This window comes from Myotis nattereri (assembly GCF_964212035.1).
Source record: "Myotis nattereri genome assembly, chromosome: 1".
Taxonomy (NCBI): Eukaryota; Metazoa; Chordata; class Mammalia; order Chiroptera; family Vespertilionidae; genus Myotis; species Myotis nattereri.
Window position 1 is genome coordinate 229,856,364 of NC_138075.1, and position 13,991 is coordinate 229,870,354.

Genomic DNA, 13,991 nt, shown 5'->3' on the forward strand with positions numbered 1-13,991 from the left:
GGCAGGTTTGGTCCCAGCTTGAGGCACGTGCGGGAGGAAACCAATGGATGTTTCACTCTCACATGGATGTTTCTCTCTCTTTCCCCCTCTCTCTTCCTCTCTCTCTAAAATGAATGAAAACATGTCTTCGGGTGAGAATTAAAAAATAATAAACGCATGACTTCCATGCACACAGGCACCTTAAGAAAAACAACAAAAAACAAAACAACAAAATAAACTGTCCAGCCCTGGCCAGTGCGGCTCGGTTGGCTGAACGTCGTCTGGTGCACCAGGTGGGGGGGATTTGGTTCCCGGTCAGGATGTGAATACGGGAGGCAACCGACAGATGTCTCTCCCTCGCCCTATCCCTTCCTCTCTCTCTGAAATCAATAAAAACATATTTAAAACAAAACAAAACTGTCAAGAGTTTGCTGTGTTGCACTTTGCTCAGCGTGTAACAAGTACAACTTAAAAGCCACCCAAGGCGCGTTCCCTGATGGGTCGGGGGGAGGGGGGACTGTGCACCCACCCAGTCAGCCCTGCTCTGCACCAGCCTCCCCACCCGGCTTCTGCGGGCGTCCGCCCTCCCCACCGGCACCAGGGGCAGAGCTCCCACCGCTCTTCCGGTGTCAGGAGCACAGCACCCCGTCTCCAACGTGTCCTGGCCTCTACCGCCAGGACCGGGCTCACCTGCAGACGCTTGGAGGTGCGCTGATGGGACCGTCTGTGCTGGGGGCCGTGGGGGCGACCGAAGCAGGACAGAAGCTCTTGCGCGTGTCCACAAACCCAGGAGAGGTGGCGGCACTTTTGGGGAAGGCGGGGGCTGCAAGGTTTGCCAGGTGAGGCGTGGAGGCTGGTGCGAGGGGGGCAGGGGCGAGCGCGGGGAGCGGCGCCAGGCCGGTCGGGCTGTTCCTCGGGGCGGTGGGCACCGCGTGCCTGTGCTCCTCCTTGCTGATGCCGTGGAAGACCTCACCTGCGTCAGACATGGAGTCGTGCCGACAGCTCAGGTCAGACACACAGTCCTAATCCTCTTAGGACTTTCTACCCATTTTTTTTGTCTAATTATGTTCAAATCTATAGAAAAGTTGAAGGAAACAGTCAAAAAAACACCCAATACCCTTCACCTGAATGCATGACCAGTTACCATTTTGTCCTTTTTCCTTCATTTCTGACACACACGCCCCTACTTACTTTGTTTGGCACAGGCCCTGGAAAGGATGCACACGTCACTGTGACCACACAGCACCTCGCACCAGACACCCGCCACGAAGGACGCTCTCGGTCCTGAACATCCCCCCACCCCCCGCACAGCCCTTTCCTGCATGTCCTTCCGAGCTGCCCCGCCCGCGCTAACTCGCCCTGGCACCCCTCTGAGCAGAGCAGCGGCCACCAGCTGCAGGAGTCCCAGGTCAGACTGAGCAGACATCCTGGGCCCGCGTCCCGCCAAGGCCATGCTGTGCCTCCTCCCTGCCGCCCAGGAGCACCTGAGGCTGCTCCATGGTGGTGAGGCCACCTCCAGGCAGGGCACCCTGCTCTCCCTGGTGAACTGTGAGAACACCCAAGGTTCTCACCACCACTGAGGTGCCACCCGGCTTCCCCTTCCCTCGCTCTTGCTCACACAGCGACCATGACCTTCTCCTCCCCAGGCAGCAGCAGCCGCCCCACCAGTCCCTCCTGAGCACCAGGACTCCTCCCTTCCCCCATGTGCTGGGAGCTTCCCTGACGCTCTGCGCTGTGCACACGGCGCCCTGGCCAGCGTGGCCCTCTGTGCCAGCTCCCGGGCCCCACCACCTGCCCGTCTGATGGCTTCCCTGCTTCCTGCTCTCCTGTGGGCTTGGATCCGAGTGTGACAGCACACCACCTGCACACCAGCGATGCCCACAGGCACACTGTCCATGAGGTTCTGCTTTTAGATGTCTGTGCTCACAACAGCAGGTACAGAGATGAAAGGCAGAACCCATGTGGCCAAGCCCCAGAGGACACGTGACAGTAGGATTCTCTTGGGCGTGAACACAGCTAATGACACCGAGCCTCCGGCCAGGCCAGCTCAGGGCGATCCCCGAGATGCAGTGAACGCCGGGCCGCCGAGGGCCGCGCCAGCAGTAGGCCTTACCTAAGGAAGGGGGCCTCTTGGACGACACTTTGAACTGGCTATTGCTTGACTGCACCGTGGTGGCCGTGCAGGACACGGAGGAGGTGGCTGAGGAGGTGGCCATCACCACCTTGTTTGCTTCCATGAAAGCATCTTGGAAGCTGTACAGGCATTTCTTTCTTGCAGCGTTTCTTTTCTCTTTACATTCCAGACCTGTGGGCGAGCCACTGCTCGGCGGTGGTGGGAGGGTGTCGGGTCTTGTTTCTGAGAATGTTGGCCCTAATATTTCACTCCCTTTAGAGACAAAAGGGAAAATTAAGGCTTCTAAAGAAGCGACATTTAGCTACAATTAAAGAGCACTCGCAGGTTACACTCTTCCTGCTGGGGCTGTTCTGCAGTGAGCCTTCTGCTGGGACGACTGAGTGCGCTGGCGTTTACGCAAAAAGAAAACTCGCTGAGCACCTGCTGGTCAAGACCTGTGCTCGGTGCTCCCCACAAGTCGTTTTCTTTCATGTCTTAGAACTGCCTTCTGAGCTTGGTAGTATTATTCCCATCCTAAAGATGAAGAATCTGAGGCTCAGAGAGGCTAAGCAACTTGCCCAAGGTCACACAGCTAGAAACCCTTTCTAGGCACAGACCAGACAGATGTCCAGTCTAGCGTGCTGTTCTGAACACATGCAGGGGCTGGGCGTGGGGCTGCCAGGGGCTCTAACCACGTGAAGACAGAGATGAGGGGGAGGTAGCAGCCCCTTAGGCGCCCGGCTCTCAAGTGACAGCTGCGCCTCAGCGGCTGGGAGGGCGGAGTTGTTAGAGGGACAAGTCCCATTAAGGGTCAGTACAGAAACAGAGAAAAGGAAGGTAAGTGACAACACTTGAGTCGGCTGTGGCACTGCTGCCCCACCCTGTGCACTGGGCCATGTCTGGTTACCACCCCTGCTCGAGAACCAGTGGCCGAACCCAAACCCTGGAGACAAGACCCTCAGCAGCACTCGGCAGCAGAGCTGGGCGTCAGCTGGGCCCCTGCTACGGCCGTGGCTGTGACAGATGTGGAGGGAGGGGGCAGCATGGCGGGCCCAGGGCCGCCCATGGAAGGCAGAGGCCGGGGAGCAGCAGCCTGGGCACGGCTGCACGAGGGCCCGCCCTCTGGGGCTTCCAGGGGAGAACACAGCCAGATGGCCATCCACTCAGCTTGGGTCATCGGAAAACTTGAATAAAGTTTGAACAGGTTCCTTACCAGAAATTGTATCTGGCAGGAAAGTGCCAGGACTCCAGTTCTTATCATTCATCACTTCTGATCCCCACAGACTTATAAACTTAGAACTATTCCACTCTGGAGCAGTCCCAAAACAGCTTGGGTAAATATGGTCTTGAAGAGATGCATTGAATACCTGATGCTTATTTGTGTGATTCTGAACAGGTGCTGGCGGTAAAGCCTACAAGAAAAAAGTTCTAATCACATATCAACATTCATATCTGCTCACCCAGGCCGTGAGGCTACAGACGCGTCACTTCTGGAAGCCTTGGGGGACGCGCTTGGCGAACACGTCTTACAGGGCTGGTGGCGCGTCCACACCACAGGTCACACTGAAACCAGGTGGGAGGTGAAAGCAACCGATGCCTCAAGAAATACGTGAAGCAGCCCCGAGACAGCTCAGGAGCTTCTAACACTCCCCTCGCCACACGGTCAGCGTGGTCACTGGCCTAAGACCTGCTCCTCGGGCTACCCCCTCTGACACTGTCATTATTACTGCTAAAAAGGAAACTCTGGAATCACCGAAAAAAACATGGCAAACCCTTACACGGTGCTCTCATGTGGGCCAAGGGCGTGCACTCTGAAGAACTACTCGTTTGGGCAGCCCCGTCCCAGGGAGGGAGCAGGCGCCCTCCGGCCGTCCCTCCCCTCCCTCAGCAGCCTCCCCACCTGCAGGAGGGGCTTCTGAGTGGAAAGAGAGCGGTGACTCCCGCTTCCGATGCCAGCGCGTCCCACTGCGTTTCTGATGCAGTCACAGTGCTAACTGTGGTCCCGCTGTCCTTCCTGCTCACCCAGCCCCTGGACACACTGGCCTTCCCTTGGTCCTCCAACCCCCAGCTCCTCCTTGACCCCGATCTTCACTCATGCCGTGTCCATGTTCTAGAACATCCTCTGCTCTCGGTCTCACTGAATGACAGTCACCCTTCAGGCCTGTCACTTCCTCAGAGAAGCCATCACTGACTTTGGCCTCACCACCTAACACCAAGACCAAGCCATGGGCCTTCCATTAAACACAACAAAGCCACCTTTTTCCCTCTTAGCACTCATCGCACTTGTAATTCAAGACTTACTTGTGCCCAGTGGTTCAATGTCGGCCTTCCCTCCAATTCTGTAAGCTTCACGAGGGAGCGGGCCACCCGGTTCCTGGCCAAGGCCGGGCCCTCGGCTTTCCCCAGCAGCCCTGGGCCCAGGACCGCCCGCTGAAGCTACAGCCTGCCCTTGGGGACCACGCCTGGGAGCCCCACCCTCTGGGACACACAACTGAGCAGAGTGCTGTACACTCGAGAGCGGGGCAGCTGGGTTTGGAAGGATTCCCAAGAGCAGGTGATGGTTTGGCAGAACCCTGGGGCCTAGCTAGGGTGAGAGGAAGGGGGCAGGCCACAGGGGCCAAATGAGATAACTTTGTGTGACTTTTGTGCTGAGGGGACTAGGGAGCTACAGAGGGTGGTAAGCAGCAGGGGCGATGACCTGGTTGGGTGATGAGAAAGACCAATCTGGGCAGGTGGGGGAGTGAGCCACAAGAGGAAAGGATGAGAAATGGTGAGTGACAGCCACAAAGATGAGGACAGAAGGAAGCCTGGTGTCGTCGGGACAACAGCTGTGACTGGACGTCTGGCTCCTTCCTGGCAGGTGTCAGGGACGCAGCTGGGTGTGAACTCTGGTCCCATTCTCAGCCTCAGGCTGCGGTCTCAAGGGTTCAGATGTCAGCTCTCCCTTTCACTAGCTGTGTGACCTTAGGCAAATTACTGCACCTTTCTGTGCTTTCGTTTTCTCCTAAGTAAAATGGAAATACCTACCTCCAGGGGCTGTGGGAGGGAGGAATCAGACAGTGTCTGTCAAGTGTTCAGCACACTGCCTGGCCACGGTAACCATTTGGTGCTATGTATGTGGACCACCACCCTCCCTAAGACTGGTCCCCACACACAGACCCACCCCACGCAGGCTCTGCTGCCCTCCCGGGCGTCACTCCATGTGGGCGGTTTTGTGCCCCTCCCGACCTTGACCGGGCACAGGGAGGAAAGATGCAGGGTGAACTGGAATGAGATTCGAGACTTGAAAGTGGGAAGAAACAGGTTTGCATTGGCCACGCAGGGTCACGGTGGGAGCCTGAGCTGGCCGCTCTGCAGGGGACCCACGGCAGAGAGAACAAGACTGGACGTCTGCAGAGGAGAGGCACACCGCGAGCTGCTGTGCTGAGGGCTGATGGGAAGTCACTGACTGGCAGGTTCTGAGTCTTGAAGACACTCTGCTAAGGGGCAGAAATGCCCAGCAGGTGGAACCAGCGGCTCCTCCCAGCCAGCCCAGCTGGTGACCTCGGCACAACAGAAACACCTGCAGGGCTCCTCAGCTTCTTCTCAAGTACTTCCCACGCAGCCCCCCAGGCACGGCGTGATGCCTGGTTTCACCTGGAGAAAGCCTGGCTGACAACCTGGACCTACAACCACATGGGTCCAGAGAGCTCTTCTTACCCTTCAAAACCCTACCCCAGCATCACCTCCTCTGCAAAACCCACCCCTAGGCTCACAGTTAGTGTCCCCTCTTCACGAAGACTTTCCTACTTGGCACCTACGCTTTCTAAGGCAGATCAGAGCACTGGATTTTCAGGTCTGAGCATGTTTCTGTCTTCTCTTGAGCCTCTGAGGTTCCTGACCACGGGGACCAGGCACACTGGTCTGTGCTCCGAGTGGGAAGCACGGGCCTGCCACGAGTGGGATGGAAGAGTGCTGGGGGGAGTCCAGCCTGGAGAGGTCGGGCCCGGCTGTGAGACGGGAGGTGGAAACGTACGTGAATGGCTCTTCATTCGTTTCACACCTTCCGCTAAGCAAATCCACTCAGGAGACCCAGCTATTCCTCCACAGGGAGCGAGGGCGCAGGACAGGCTGTGTCTGCACGCATGCTTTCGCATGAGACACCGACCAACCTCGACGTCTGTGGCTTTCTTCAGAAAGACAGGCGCCTGCCAGGCTCACGGATCTTGGCCGCACCACGGGCAGCACACCCGTGATCCAAGCATGAAAGAAGTCCCTCATCGTGGGAGCGCTACTGCCCAGACACCGACCCCTCCAGGGCTCCACGCTGCTTCACGAACACCAGTGCTGAACTGCTCTCCACTCTTGAGACAGAAGTGGTTCACAAGAAAACAACCCTTTTGCTTTAAATGCAAGCTCCAAGGCACGCAGGCACCCAGCCAACCAGTGGCCTTCACTAAGCCCGCTGAGTCCACGCACACGACCAGGCAGCCCCAGAGCCACGTGGGCAGGGGCAGAAGATGGCGAGCCACGGACACACGCACGGGAGGGACTGCCCACACCGAGCTTCAGAGGGAGACCACAGAGGCAGGACGCCACGTGTGCTTCTTCCTCCTGAGCTCCGCCCACTCCTGCAGAGGCAGGAAAGAGGCGAGGGCACTGCTCTGCTCGGTGCTGCCAGTTCTTGGGCCAGAAGAACTGAGCACGGCCTCTGAGATCAAAGCAGACACAGGCCCCCACAGGCCCGAGTGCAGCCCATCTGCCCCGAGCTGCTGAAGAGCTTTCCTCTCCCTCAAATTCCCACCTGCACTGCAGGAGCTTGACCGAACCCTCTGCAGTGGGTGTGCTGAGTGGCTCCGAAGGGAGGTGACAGACAGGAGCGGCCACTTCAGCAACTCCCCTCGGTGCATCGCAGTCCCTGAGGGCAGCCTGGAGACCACCTCCACAGAGTCCTCGGTCCCACACGGAATTCAGGACCCCTCTCCCCTCCATGCCTAGACCCTCTGCTCGCGCGGGGAGTGTTTCCCATGTTTTCCAGACCGAAAGGACGGGATTCAAGTTGGGAGCCTCAGAGGCCAGTCCAGAGTCTGGCCCTGCAGCCGGGACCCACTGCTCCTGGGGCAGGCAGCAAGCCCGGGGTGAACTGCCCCCCAGCTCACACGTGCGCTTCTCCGGAAGGTCATGCGCAGTTCCCCTCTGCTGGGGCTCTGTCCACTAAGGGGGATTAAATGGCATGAAACACTTTTGTAACAAGTGCTGAGCCACAGAGAAAGCAGGGAAAGCCTTTCACAAATAAATGATAACATGACAAGAAAAAACAGGGCCAGGTGGAGGTGGGGAGAGAGAGGGCTGCCCCAAGGGCTCACACACCAGATCAAAGTGGCGGGGGATGGATCCATGGTCCCACAGGCAGGGGAGCGGGAGGGCCCGGGGGTCAGTGCCCCTGGGGTGCCTGACGCCAGCGCACGGAAGCCTACGTCTGTGGAAGCACCCTACGTGGGGCTGGGGGGTTTCTCAGAGGAGGATGCACGGAACAGGAGCTCGTAATCACAGTTACTACACGTGTACGGAGCCACGCAGCAGCAGAAGCAACAGAGGTCTACAGCCTCAAGGCTTCGTTCAAAGAGAATGACATGTAAAGGCTTCAAGAGAAGCAAGAACATGATCGAGGAACAGGAGTACATGAAAAGTTGCTAACATATTTGAAAAATAAATACTGAAGCTTAGAAATAAGAATTAGACTTGGAATTAAAAACTCAAAATTTAATTAACAATTAAACTCAAAATTAAACTTAAAATTAAACTCAAAATTTAATTTAACACAGTAACAGAATCACTTAACTTGGAGACTGATCCAAAAAGGTTCTCAGAACGGACTGAGAAACAAGGAGACGAGAAACAGGAAGGCGAGCTTCAGAGTGAAGAACAGAACTAGAAGGATTCATCAGAGGTTCAGAGAGACATGACAGAAGGGTAGAGAGAGAATAAAAAGATAAAATGGCTGAAAATTATCAGGCAGGAAATTGAAAATGATTATTATGCTAAGGCTTTGAATGGAAAAAGTAGACAATATGCAAGAACAAATGAGTAATGTGAAGAGATGGAAACTCTAACTCTAAGAAATAATAAAAAAGAAATGCTAGAAGTAAAAAACACTGTAAGAGAAACAAATTCTGCTTTTGATGAGCTAGCTGATCAGTAGAATGGACACAACCAAGGAAAGAATCAGTGAGCTTCAAGATATGTCAACAGAAAGTTCTCAAATGTGTTTATAATACAAGGAAAAGGAGAAACAAGAATAAAAACTCACCACCTTGCCCTAACCGGTTTGGCTCAGTGGATAGAGCATCAGCCTGCAGACTCAAGGGTCCCAGGTTCGATTCCGGTCAAGGGCATGTACCTTGGTTGCGGGCACATCCCCAGTAGTGGGTGTGCAGGAGGCAGCTGATCGATGTTTCTCTCTCATCGATGTTTCTAACTCTCTATCCCTCTCCCTTCCTCTCTGTAAAAAAATCAATAAAATATATTTTTTAAAAAACCACCTTACCACCATCACCAAAAAACCCAAAAAAAACAAAACCACAAAAAACAAAAACAGAACAAACATCCAAGAATGTGGGACAATTTCAAAAGATGCAACATACAGTAACTGAAACACCGGCGGGGGAGACAGAAGAAATATTTAAAGCCGTAATACTGAGACTTTTCCAAAATTAATGACAGACATGAAACCAAAGATCCAGGAAGCTCAGAGAATACTAAATAGAACAAATACCCCAAAATGTACACCTTGGCACATCATATACAAACTGCAGAAAACCAAAGATGAAAGGAAAATCTTGAAAGCAGTCTGGGGCCAGGGGAGAGAAGGAGCCCATGTGTTTATAAAACAAGGAAAAGAATTACAGAGAACATCTCATCAGAAACCACTGAGCAAGTAAAGAGTGAAGTCAAATATGTTTAAAATGTTGAAAGAAAAAAAAAAACCACCAACCTAGAATTTGGTATCCAGCGAAATTATCCTTCAAAAGTGAAGGAGAAATAAAGACTTCCTCAGACAAACAAAACCTGAGGGAACTCATTGCCAGCAGACATGCCCTGCAAGAAATGTTAAAAGATTTTCTTCAGACAGAAATAAAATAATATAGGTCAGAAACTTAGATCTACATAAAGAAGGGAGAGCAAAGGAGAAAGAATAAATAAAAAGTAAAATAAAATCTTTTGTATTTCGTATTAATTAACTAAAATACAATTTTGTTTAAAGTAATAATAGCAACAAGGTACTATTGGTGATTATGGATAAATGAAAATAACGACAGTGCATTGCAAGGGATGGGAGGGCAGGGTTGCGAATAATCTGTTAAAAGGTACCTACACTACACATGAAGCAGAACAGTGTCATTTGAAGGAGACTTAGATTAGTTAAAATGTACCTTCTAATACAACTGTTAAAAATGTTCAAAATAAGGATAATTGATATACTAAGAGAAGAGATTAAATGGAATCAGAAAATTCTCAGCCAGAAGTAGAAAAGGCAGAAAAAGAAGCATCTGGCACCAAGTAGAGAGCATTACTGTGCTCGCTTCGGCAGCACATGCATTAAAATTAAAAAAACTGCACAAACATGACTGCTCTTAATCCAAACACACTGAGCCCTGCCCAGTGTGGCTCAGCTGGTTGGGCATTTTAAGAATCAATTTTAAAAAAACTTTGAAAATAGATATATATTTTAAAAAAATCACTTTAAATGGTTTAAATATACCAATGAAATGACGAGATGATCAGATTACATAAGAAACACACCGAGTTCACAGACCCCTTTCAGCTAAAAGAAAGGGACGGACATGTCCTGTACTAACACGAAGCAGAAGCGGGAGCAGCTCTATTCACTTGACACACCAGACTGTAGAGCAGGGAAATGTCAGGATATTCCCTACTGATAACAGGTCCATCCCCCAAGCACGTGCAACAACCCTCAACATGCAAGCACCTGGCCACACAGCGTCACAGCATGGAGACAGGAACGGAGACAACCACAAGGAGACAGAAGACCCCGCGGTGGTGGCTGGAGACGTCGGCCCGCCTCCGTCAGAGGGACAGAGCCAGCAGACAGGGCTCAGCGGGGACAGAGCTGAATCAGCGGCACCCCTAACTCACAGCACGGAACTGACATGCACAGACCACATAACCGCCATCCAACAGCAGCAGGTCGCACATGCTCCTCAAGCTCACATGGAACTTTCACCAAGTTCGACCCCACTCTGGACCCTAAAGCACACCCTCACACACTGGAAATAATTGACACAGACAGTGCCTGTTCTCAGAGCACAACAGAAGTGAAGGAGGAACCAATACGGAAAGGTCGCTGGGAATCCCCAGTATTTGGAACTACCCTGTCACCGTTTTGATTTCTTTTCTAGCATTTTGTTACTGTATTTTCTCCTGCAACTACCTTTAACTTACCAATAACTCACACCTCACATATAAGTCAAATGCATCATTGGTATGAAGACATCAGAAAATAGAAATCGTCTTCAAGTTTTCCTAATTTTAAGAAAGTAAAATTTTCATAATACTCATCCCAAACATTTTACTTACTAAAGATTCACCCACAATGGCCAAAGTATGAATCACTACGACAATGATATCAAGTCTTAAAAGTGACAACTTCCATTTCCAGAGCAGAAATTCCTGAAGGCCCTGACAAGGCAGAAAGGGAAGCAGGTCAGAAGTGCCTGAGTGCAGGCCTGCCCTCCACACTCAGCACCCACTGCCCCCTCCCAGCTACAATCGGGCATCACACTGTGTACCCTGGCCTCTGAGACCTGCTCCGACGGCACTGAAGTGTATACCCTTCTAAGGCAGCCTGTCTGCTCTCTCCAGGAACTTCTACCACCTCTTACGGGGCTGTGAACACCTTGTGCATTCAAGTACAGATGCATCCGCAGCATTCAACTAAGTGAACCCAACTCAAATAATACAAACTCACTCTGTCAGACCTGGTGGGAGACGAGGCAAGCTTGTTTAGAGAAAAACATTTTTATAGCAGGTAAGAAGAAAGTATTTTGCCAAATGCACCTTATTTTTCCAAATAAAGAAGACATCCAGCTAATGTACTTTCAATGCATCAGTAAACAATATTGACGTCAACAGCACAGTGGCTGAAACAGAGCTCCACGGCCTGTCCTCCGATTCGCCTTTATGACCGTGAGTCTTCTACAGCCATCGGCGGGAGTGAAGTCCACCAGGTATCAAAGACACAGATAAGCTCCCCAGTTGTTATTTCCTTCCTTATCCCTCTGTAGACTGCCTGGACATCTGAGAAAAGCCCACAGGCCCGGCCGGCGTGGCTCAGTGACTGAGCACTGACCTATGAACCAGGAGGCCACAGTTCAATTCCTAGGTTGCGGGCTCGATCCCCAGTGTGGGGCGTGCAGGAGGCAGCCAATCAATGATTCTCTCTCTTCAATGATGTTTCTATCTCTCTCTCCCTTCCTTTCTGAAATCAATCATTTTTTAAAAGCCCAAAAGCCTGGGGAAGGCAGTGGAGTGTTTAACTGGTGTCCCAATCCCCTTTGGGAATAATCAATCTCACAACTTGACTTGAAGATTTTCAGGAACTAACTCTGGCACAGCTTCTGCCAACAAGAGAGTTTATAAGAGAATATTCTATACCTTCTCTCAGAACACAGGAAACAGAACTCTCTTCCGGTAAGACAGGGTGAATACCCCCCCCCACCCACCTTACACATGCACCCAGGGGGGCAGAGGCTGCACACTGGGCAGACCCTGAACACAGCCTGGCTCTGGTTATAGCAAGGCCTCAGTAAACGTCGCCGCCAAGTTCTGTGACTTTACGCAAAACGATGTGTAAGAAACCAGTTTACCCCACGATAATCAACATAAACAGAGTTAGGCTCCTATAGCATCTCATTGAGGTTATAATGAAACGATGTTTTGACCAAAACAATGTTATTCCAGGACCTGCGGTCTATACCTGAAAATGCTACTTAAACCGCTCTATTAACAAAGGCACCGTTCCAAGTTCAAAATGAGGAATATTCAACCCAACACAATTTAAGCGTAAGTGTGGGTATAGTTCCCAAGTACTTACTGTAATAGAACATGGTAAAAGGATTCCATTTCATTCTAAAGAGGTGGTTTGAATCCCTGATGTGTGCCCTTGCCCAGCACAAAACAGCGAAGCCCACTCCTGGGCTTTCCCCTCACAGTGCCACCCTTTGGGGAAGAAAACGTGCACAGGCTAAAAAGCCCCTCTGTGCCATGCCCTCCCTTTCGACCCCAGTTGAGAATCATTGTTTAAATTAATCAATCAGGAGAGTTTAGGAAATATTCTATTTTTGGTTGATTAGAACTAACCTTGAACCAAAATAACTGATAAAAATAGAAAATAGCAGGTGCGGTAAGAGTTAACAAAGGTCAGCTAGAGACGCAAGGCTGCTACTAAGCACAAAAAGTGAATCCAACCTAAAATCTCCCTGCAGCGTCTAAGACATTCAAAATAAACATGGGTTCTCAGAGAAGAAAAGCACACAGAAATCAACTTCCCCTGGATCCCCGCTCCTGTCCGGAGCAGTCCTGCCCAACTGGTGCTGGGAGCCCACCTGCCTGCCCTCCAGCTGCCTCACGCCGCCTGGCCAGGATGCTCTAGTGCACGGCACGCCGGGTCTCTCCAGCCTGTTACTTCCACAATCCTTAATTTTGTGCTAAGAGCACAAATGTTTCAGACGCGGAGAGCCCAGCTTGGGTGAAGAGCTCATGCTTCCCATCACAGTAAGAGCCCGGCCCTGGAGCCATGACTGCCCCATGCGTAGCCCGTCACCTGAAAACCTTCCCGTCCTGGCGCGTTCTGAAGGGATAAGCCACGGCTCCCATGACCGACTAGAACTGTAAGGGAGGGCTAAGGCTCCGGGCGCCCATTTCCTATCTAGAGCGGATGCTGTCCTTTATGAGCTGCCCATCTGGACTTGCGTCTGTCAGGCCCTTTCTGCCCAACTTACCTTACTGTGTGTGAAGGGGGGTGCTGCGTACAAGGTGGGGTGTATCAGAGGGCGAGGCAGGTGTGGGACCGTGTGCAAGGGCACGTGCCCATGGATGTGGGGGTACAGGTGCAAGGCGGGGTGTGCGGGCCTCTCCGGGGTCAGGAACTGGTGGCTGGAAGGAAAGGCGCCGGCCGTCATCGCCGACAGTGGCAGCCCAGAAGCTTCCTGCTTGCACACGTGGCACTCGCAGGTGTTGGCAGCTGGCTCCGCCTGCGGGGAGAGAAGCCCTGCTCACTCAGAGGCCGGGATGGAGGATGGAAGCAGCGCCAGCCCATGCTGCTGAGCAGTCATCCGACACCCGCCTTGGCCCGAGCCCTCCTTGTGAGCGACATGAGGGACCCAAGAGCTCAGGACGGCAGGAACCTAAAGAGAGGGGTGCACGCCCCATGCCCCAGTGGGGGCCTGCATCCTGGGCTGTCTGAGCAGAGGCGAGGGGACTGGTGAAGATGGCAGAGTGGGGGAGGGCGCCACAGGGACAGCACAGGGCGAGGCTTCGCTGGCTCCCATGCGTAAGGCATGATCTCTCTGTACGCACGAGGGACGGACTCCGCGAAGGTGCAATGAGGGGTCACACTGAACAAAGGTTCTGGAAAGCAACCAGAGGGGAACACACTGAGAAGCGTGACCTCCTGCAAAGCTGTGGGGCCGGGGGGGAGGGCACAGGAGCTGCCTCTGGCCTGGGCTCTGCCCACACCCTGAACAAACTAAAACACAACTAGAATTGCCAGCAGAATTAAAAGGGTGCATGAAATTTGTTTAATGCAAAAAAAAGGTAGGAAAGGGAAAACAGGAACAAAAACCATGAGACAGAAAAGAACAGCAAAAGGCAGGTGTAAATATCACCAATCGTTACGTTA

At 52.4% G+C, this 13,991-nt stretch overlaps 1 protein-coding gene across 1 annotated transcript in view; it reads right to left on the reverse strand.

Moving 5' to 3' along the window:
* FAM193A (family with sequence similarity 193 member A) overlaps positions 1–13,991 on the reverse strand; it is a 74,769-nt gene that overhangs the window by 9,185 nt on the left and 51,593 nt on the right. Inside the window, exons 12-15 of the mRNA XM_081092483.1 lie at positions 13,093–13,344; positions 3,306–3,504; positions 2,093–2,365; positions 670–952 (exon numbers count right to left, since the gene is read on the reverse strand). Coding sequence (XP_080948609.1) covers positions 670–952; positions 2,093–2,365; positions 3,306–3,504; positions 13,093–13,344 — 1,007 coding nt within the window. The remainder of the gene's footprint in view (positions 1–669; positions 953–2,092; positions 2,366–3,305; positions 3,505–13,092; positions 13,345–13,991) is intronic.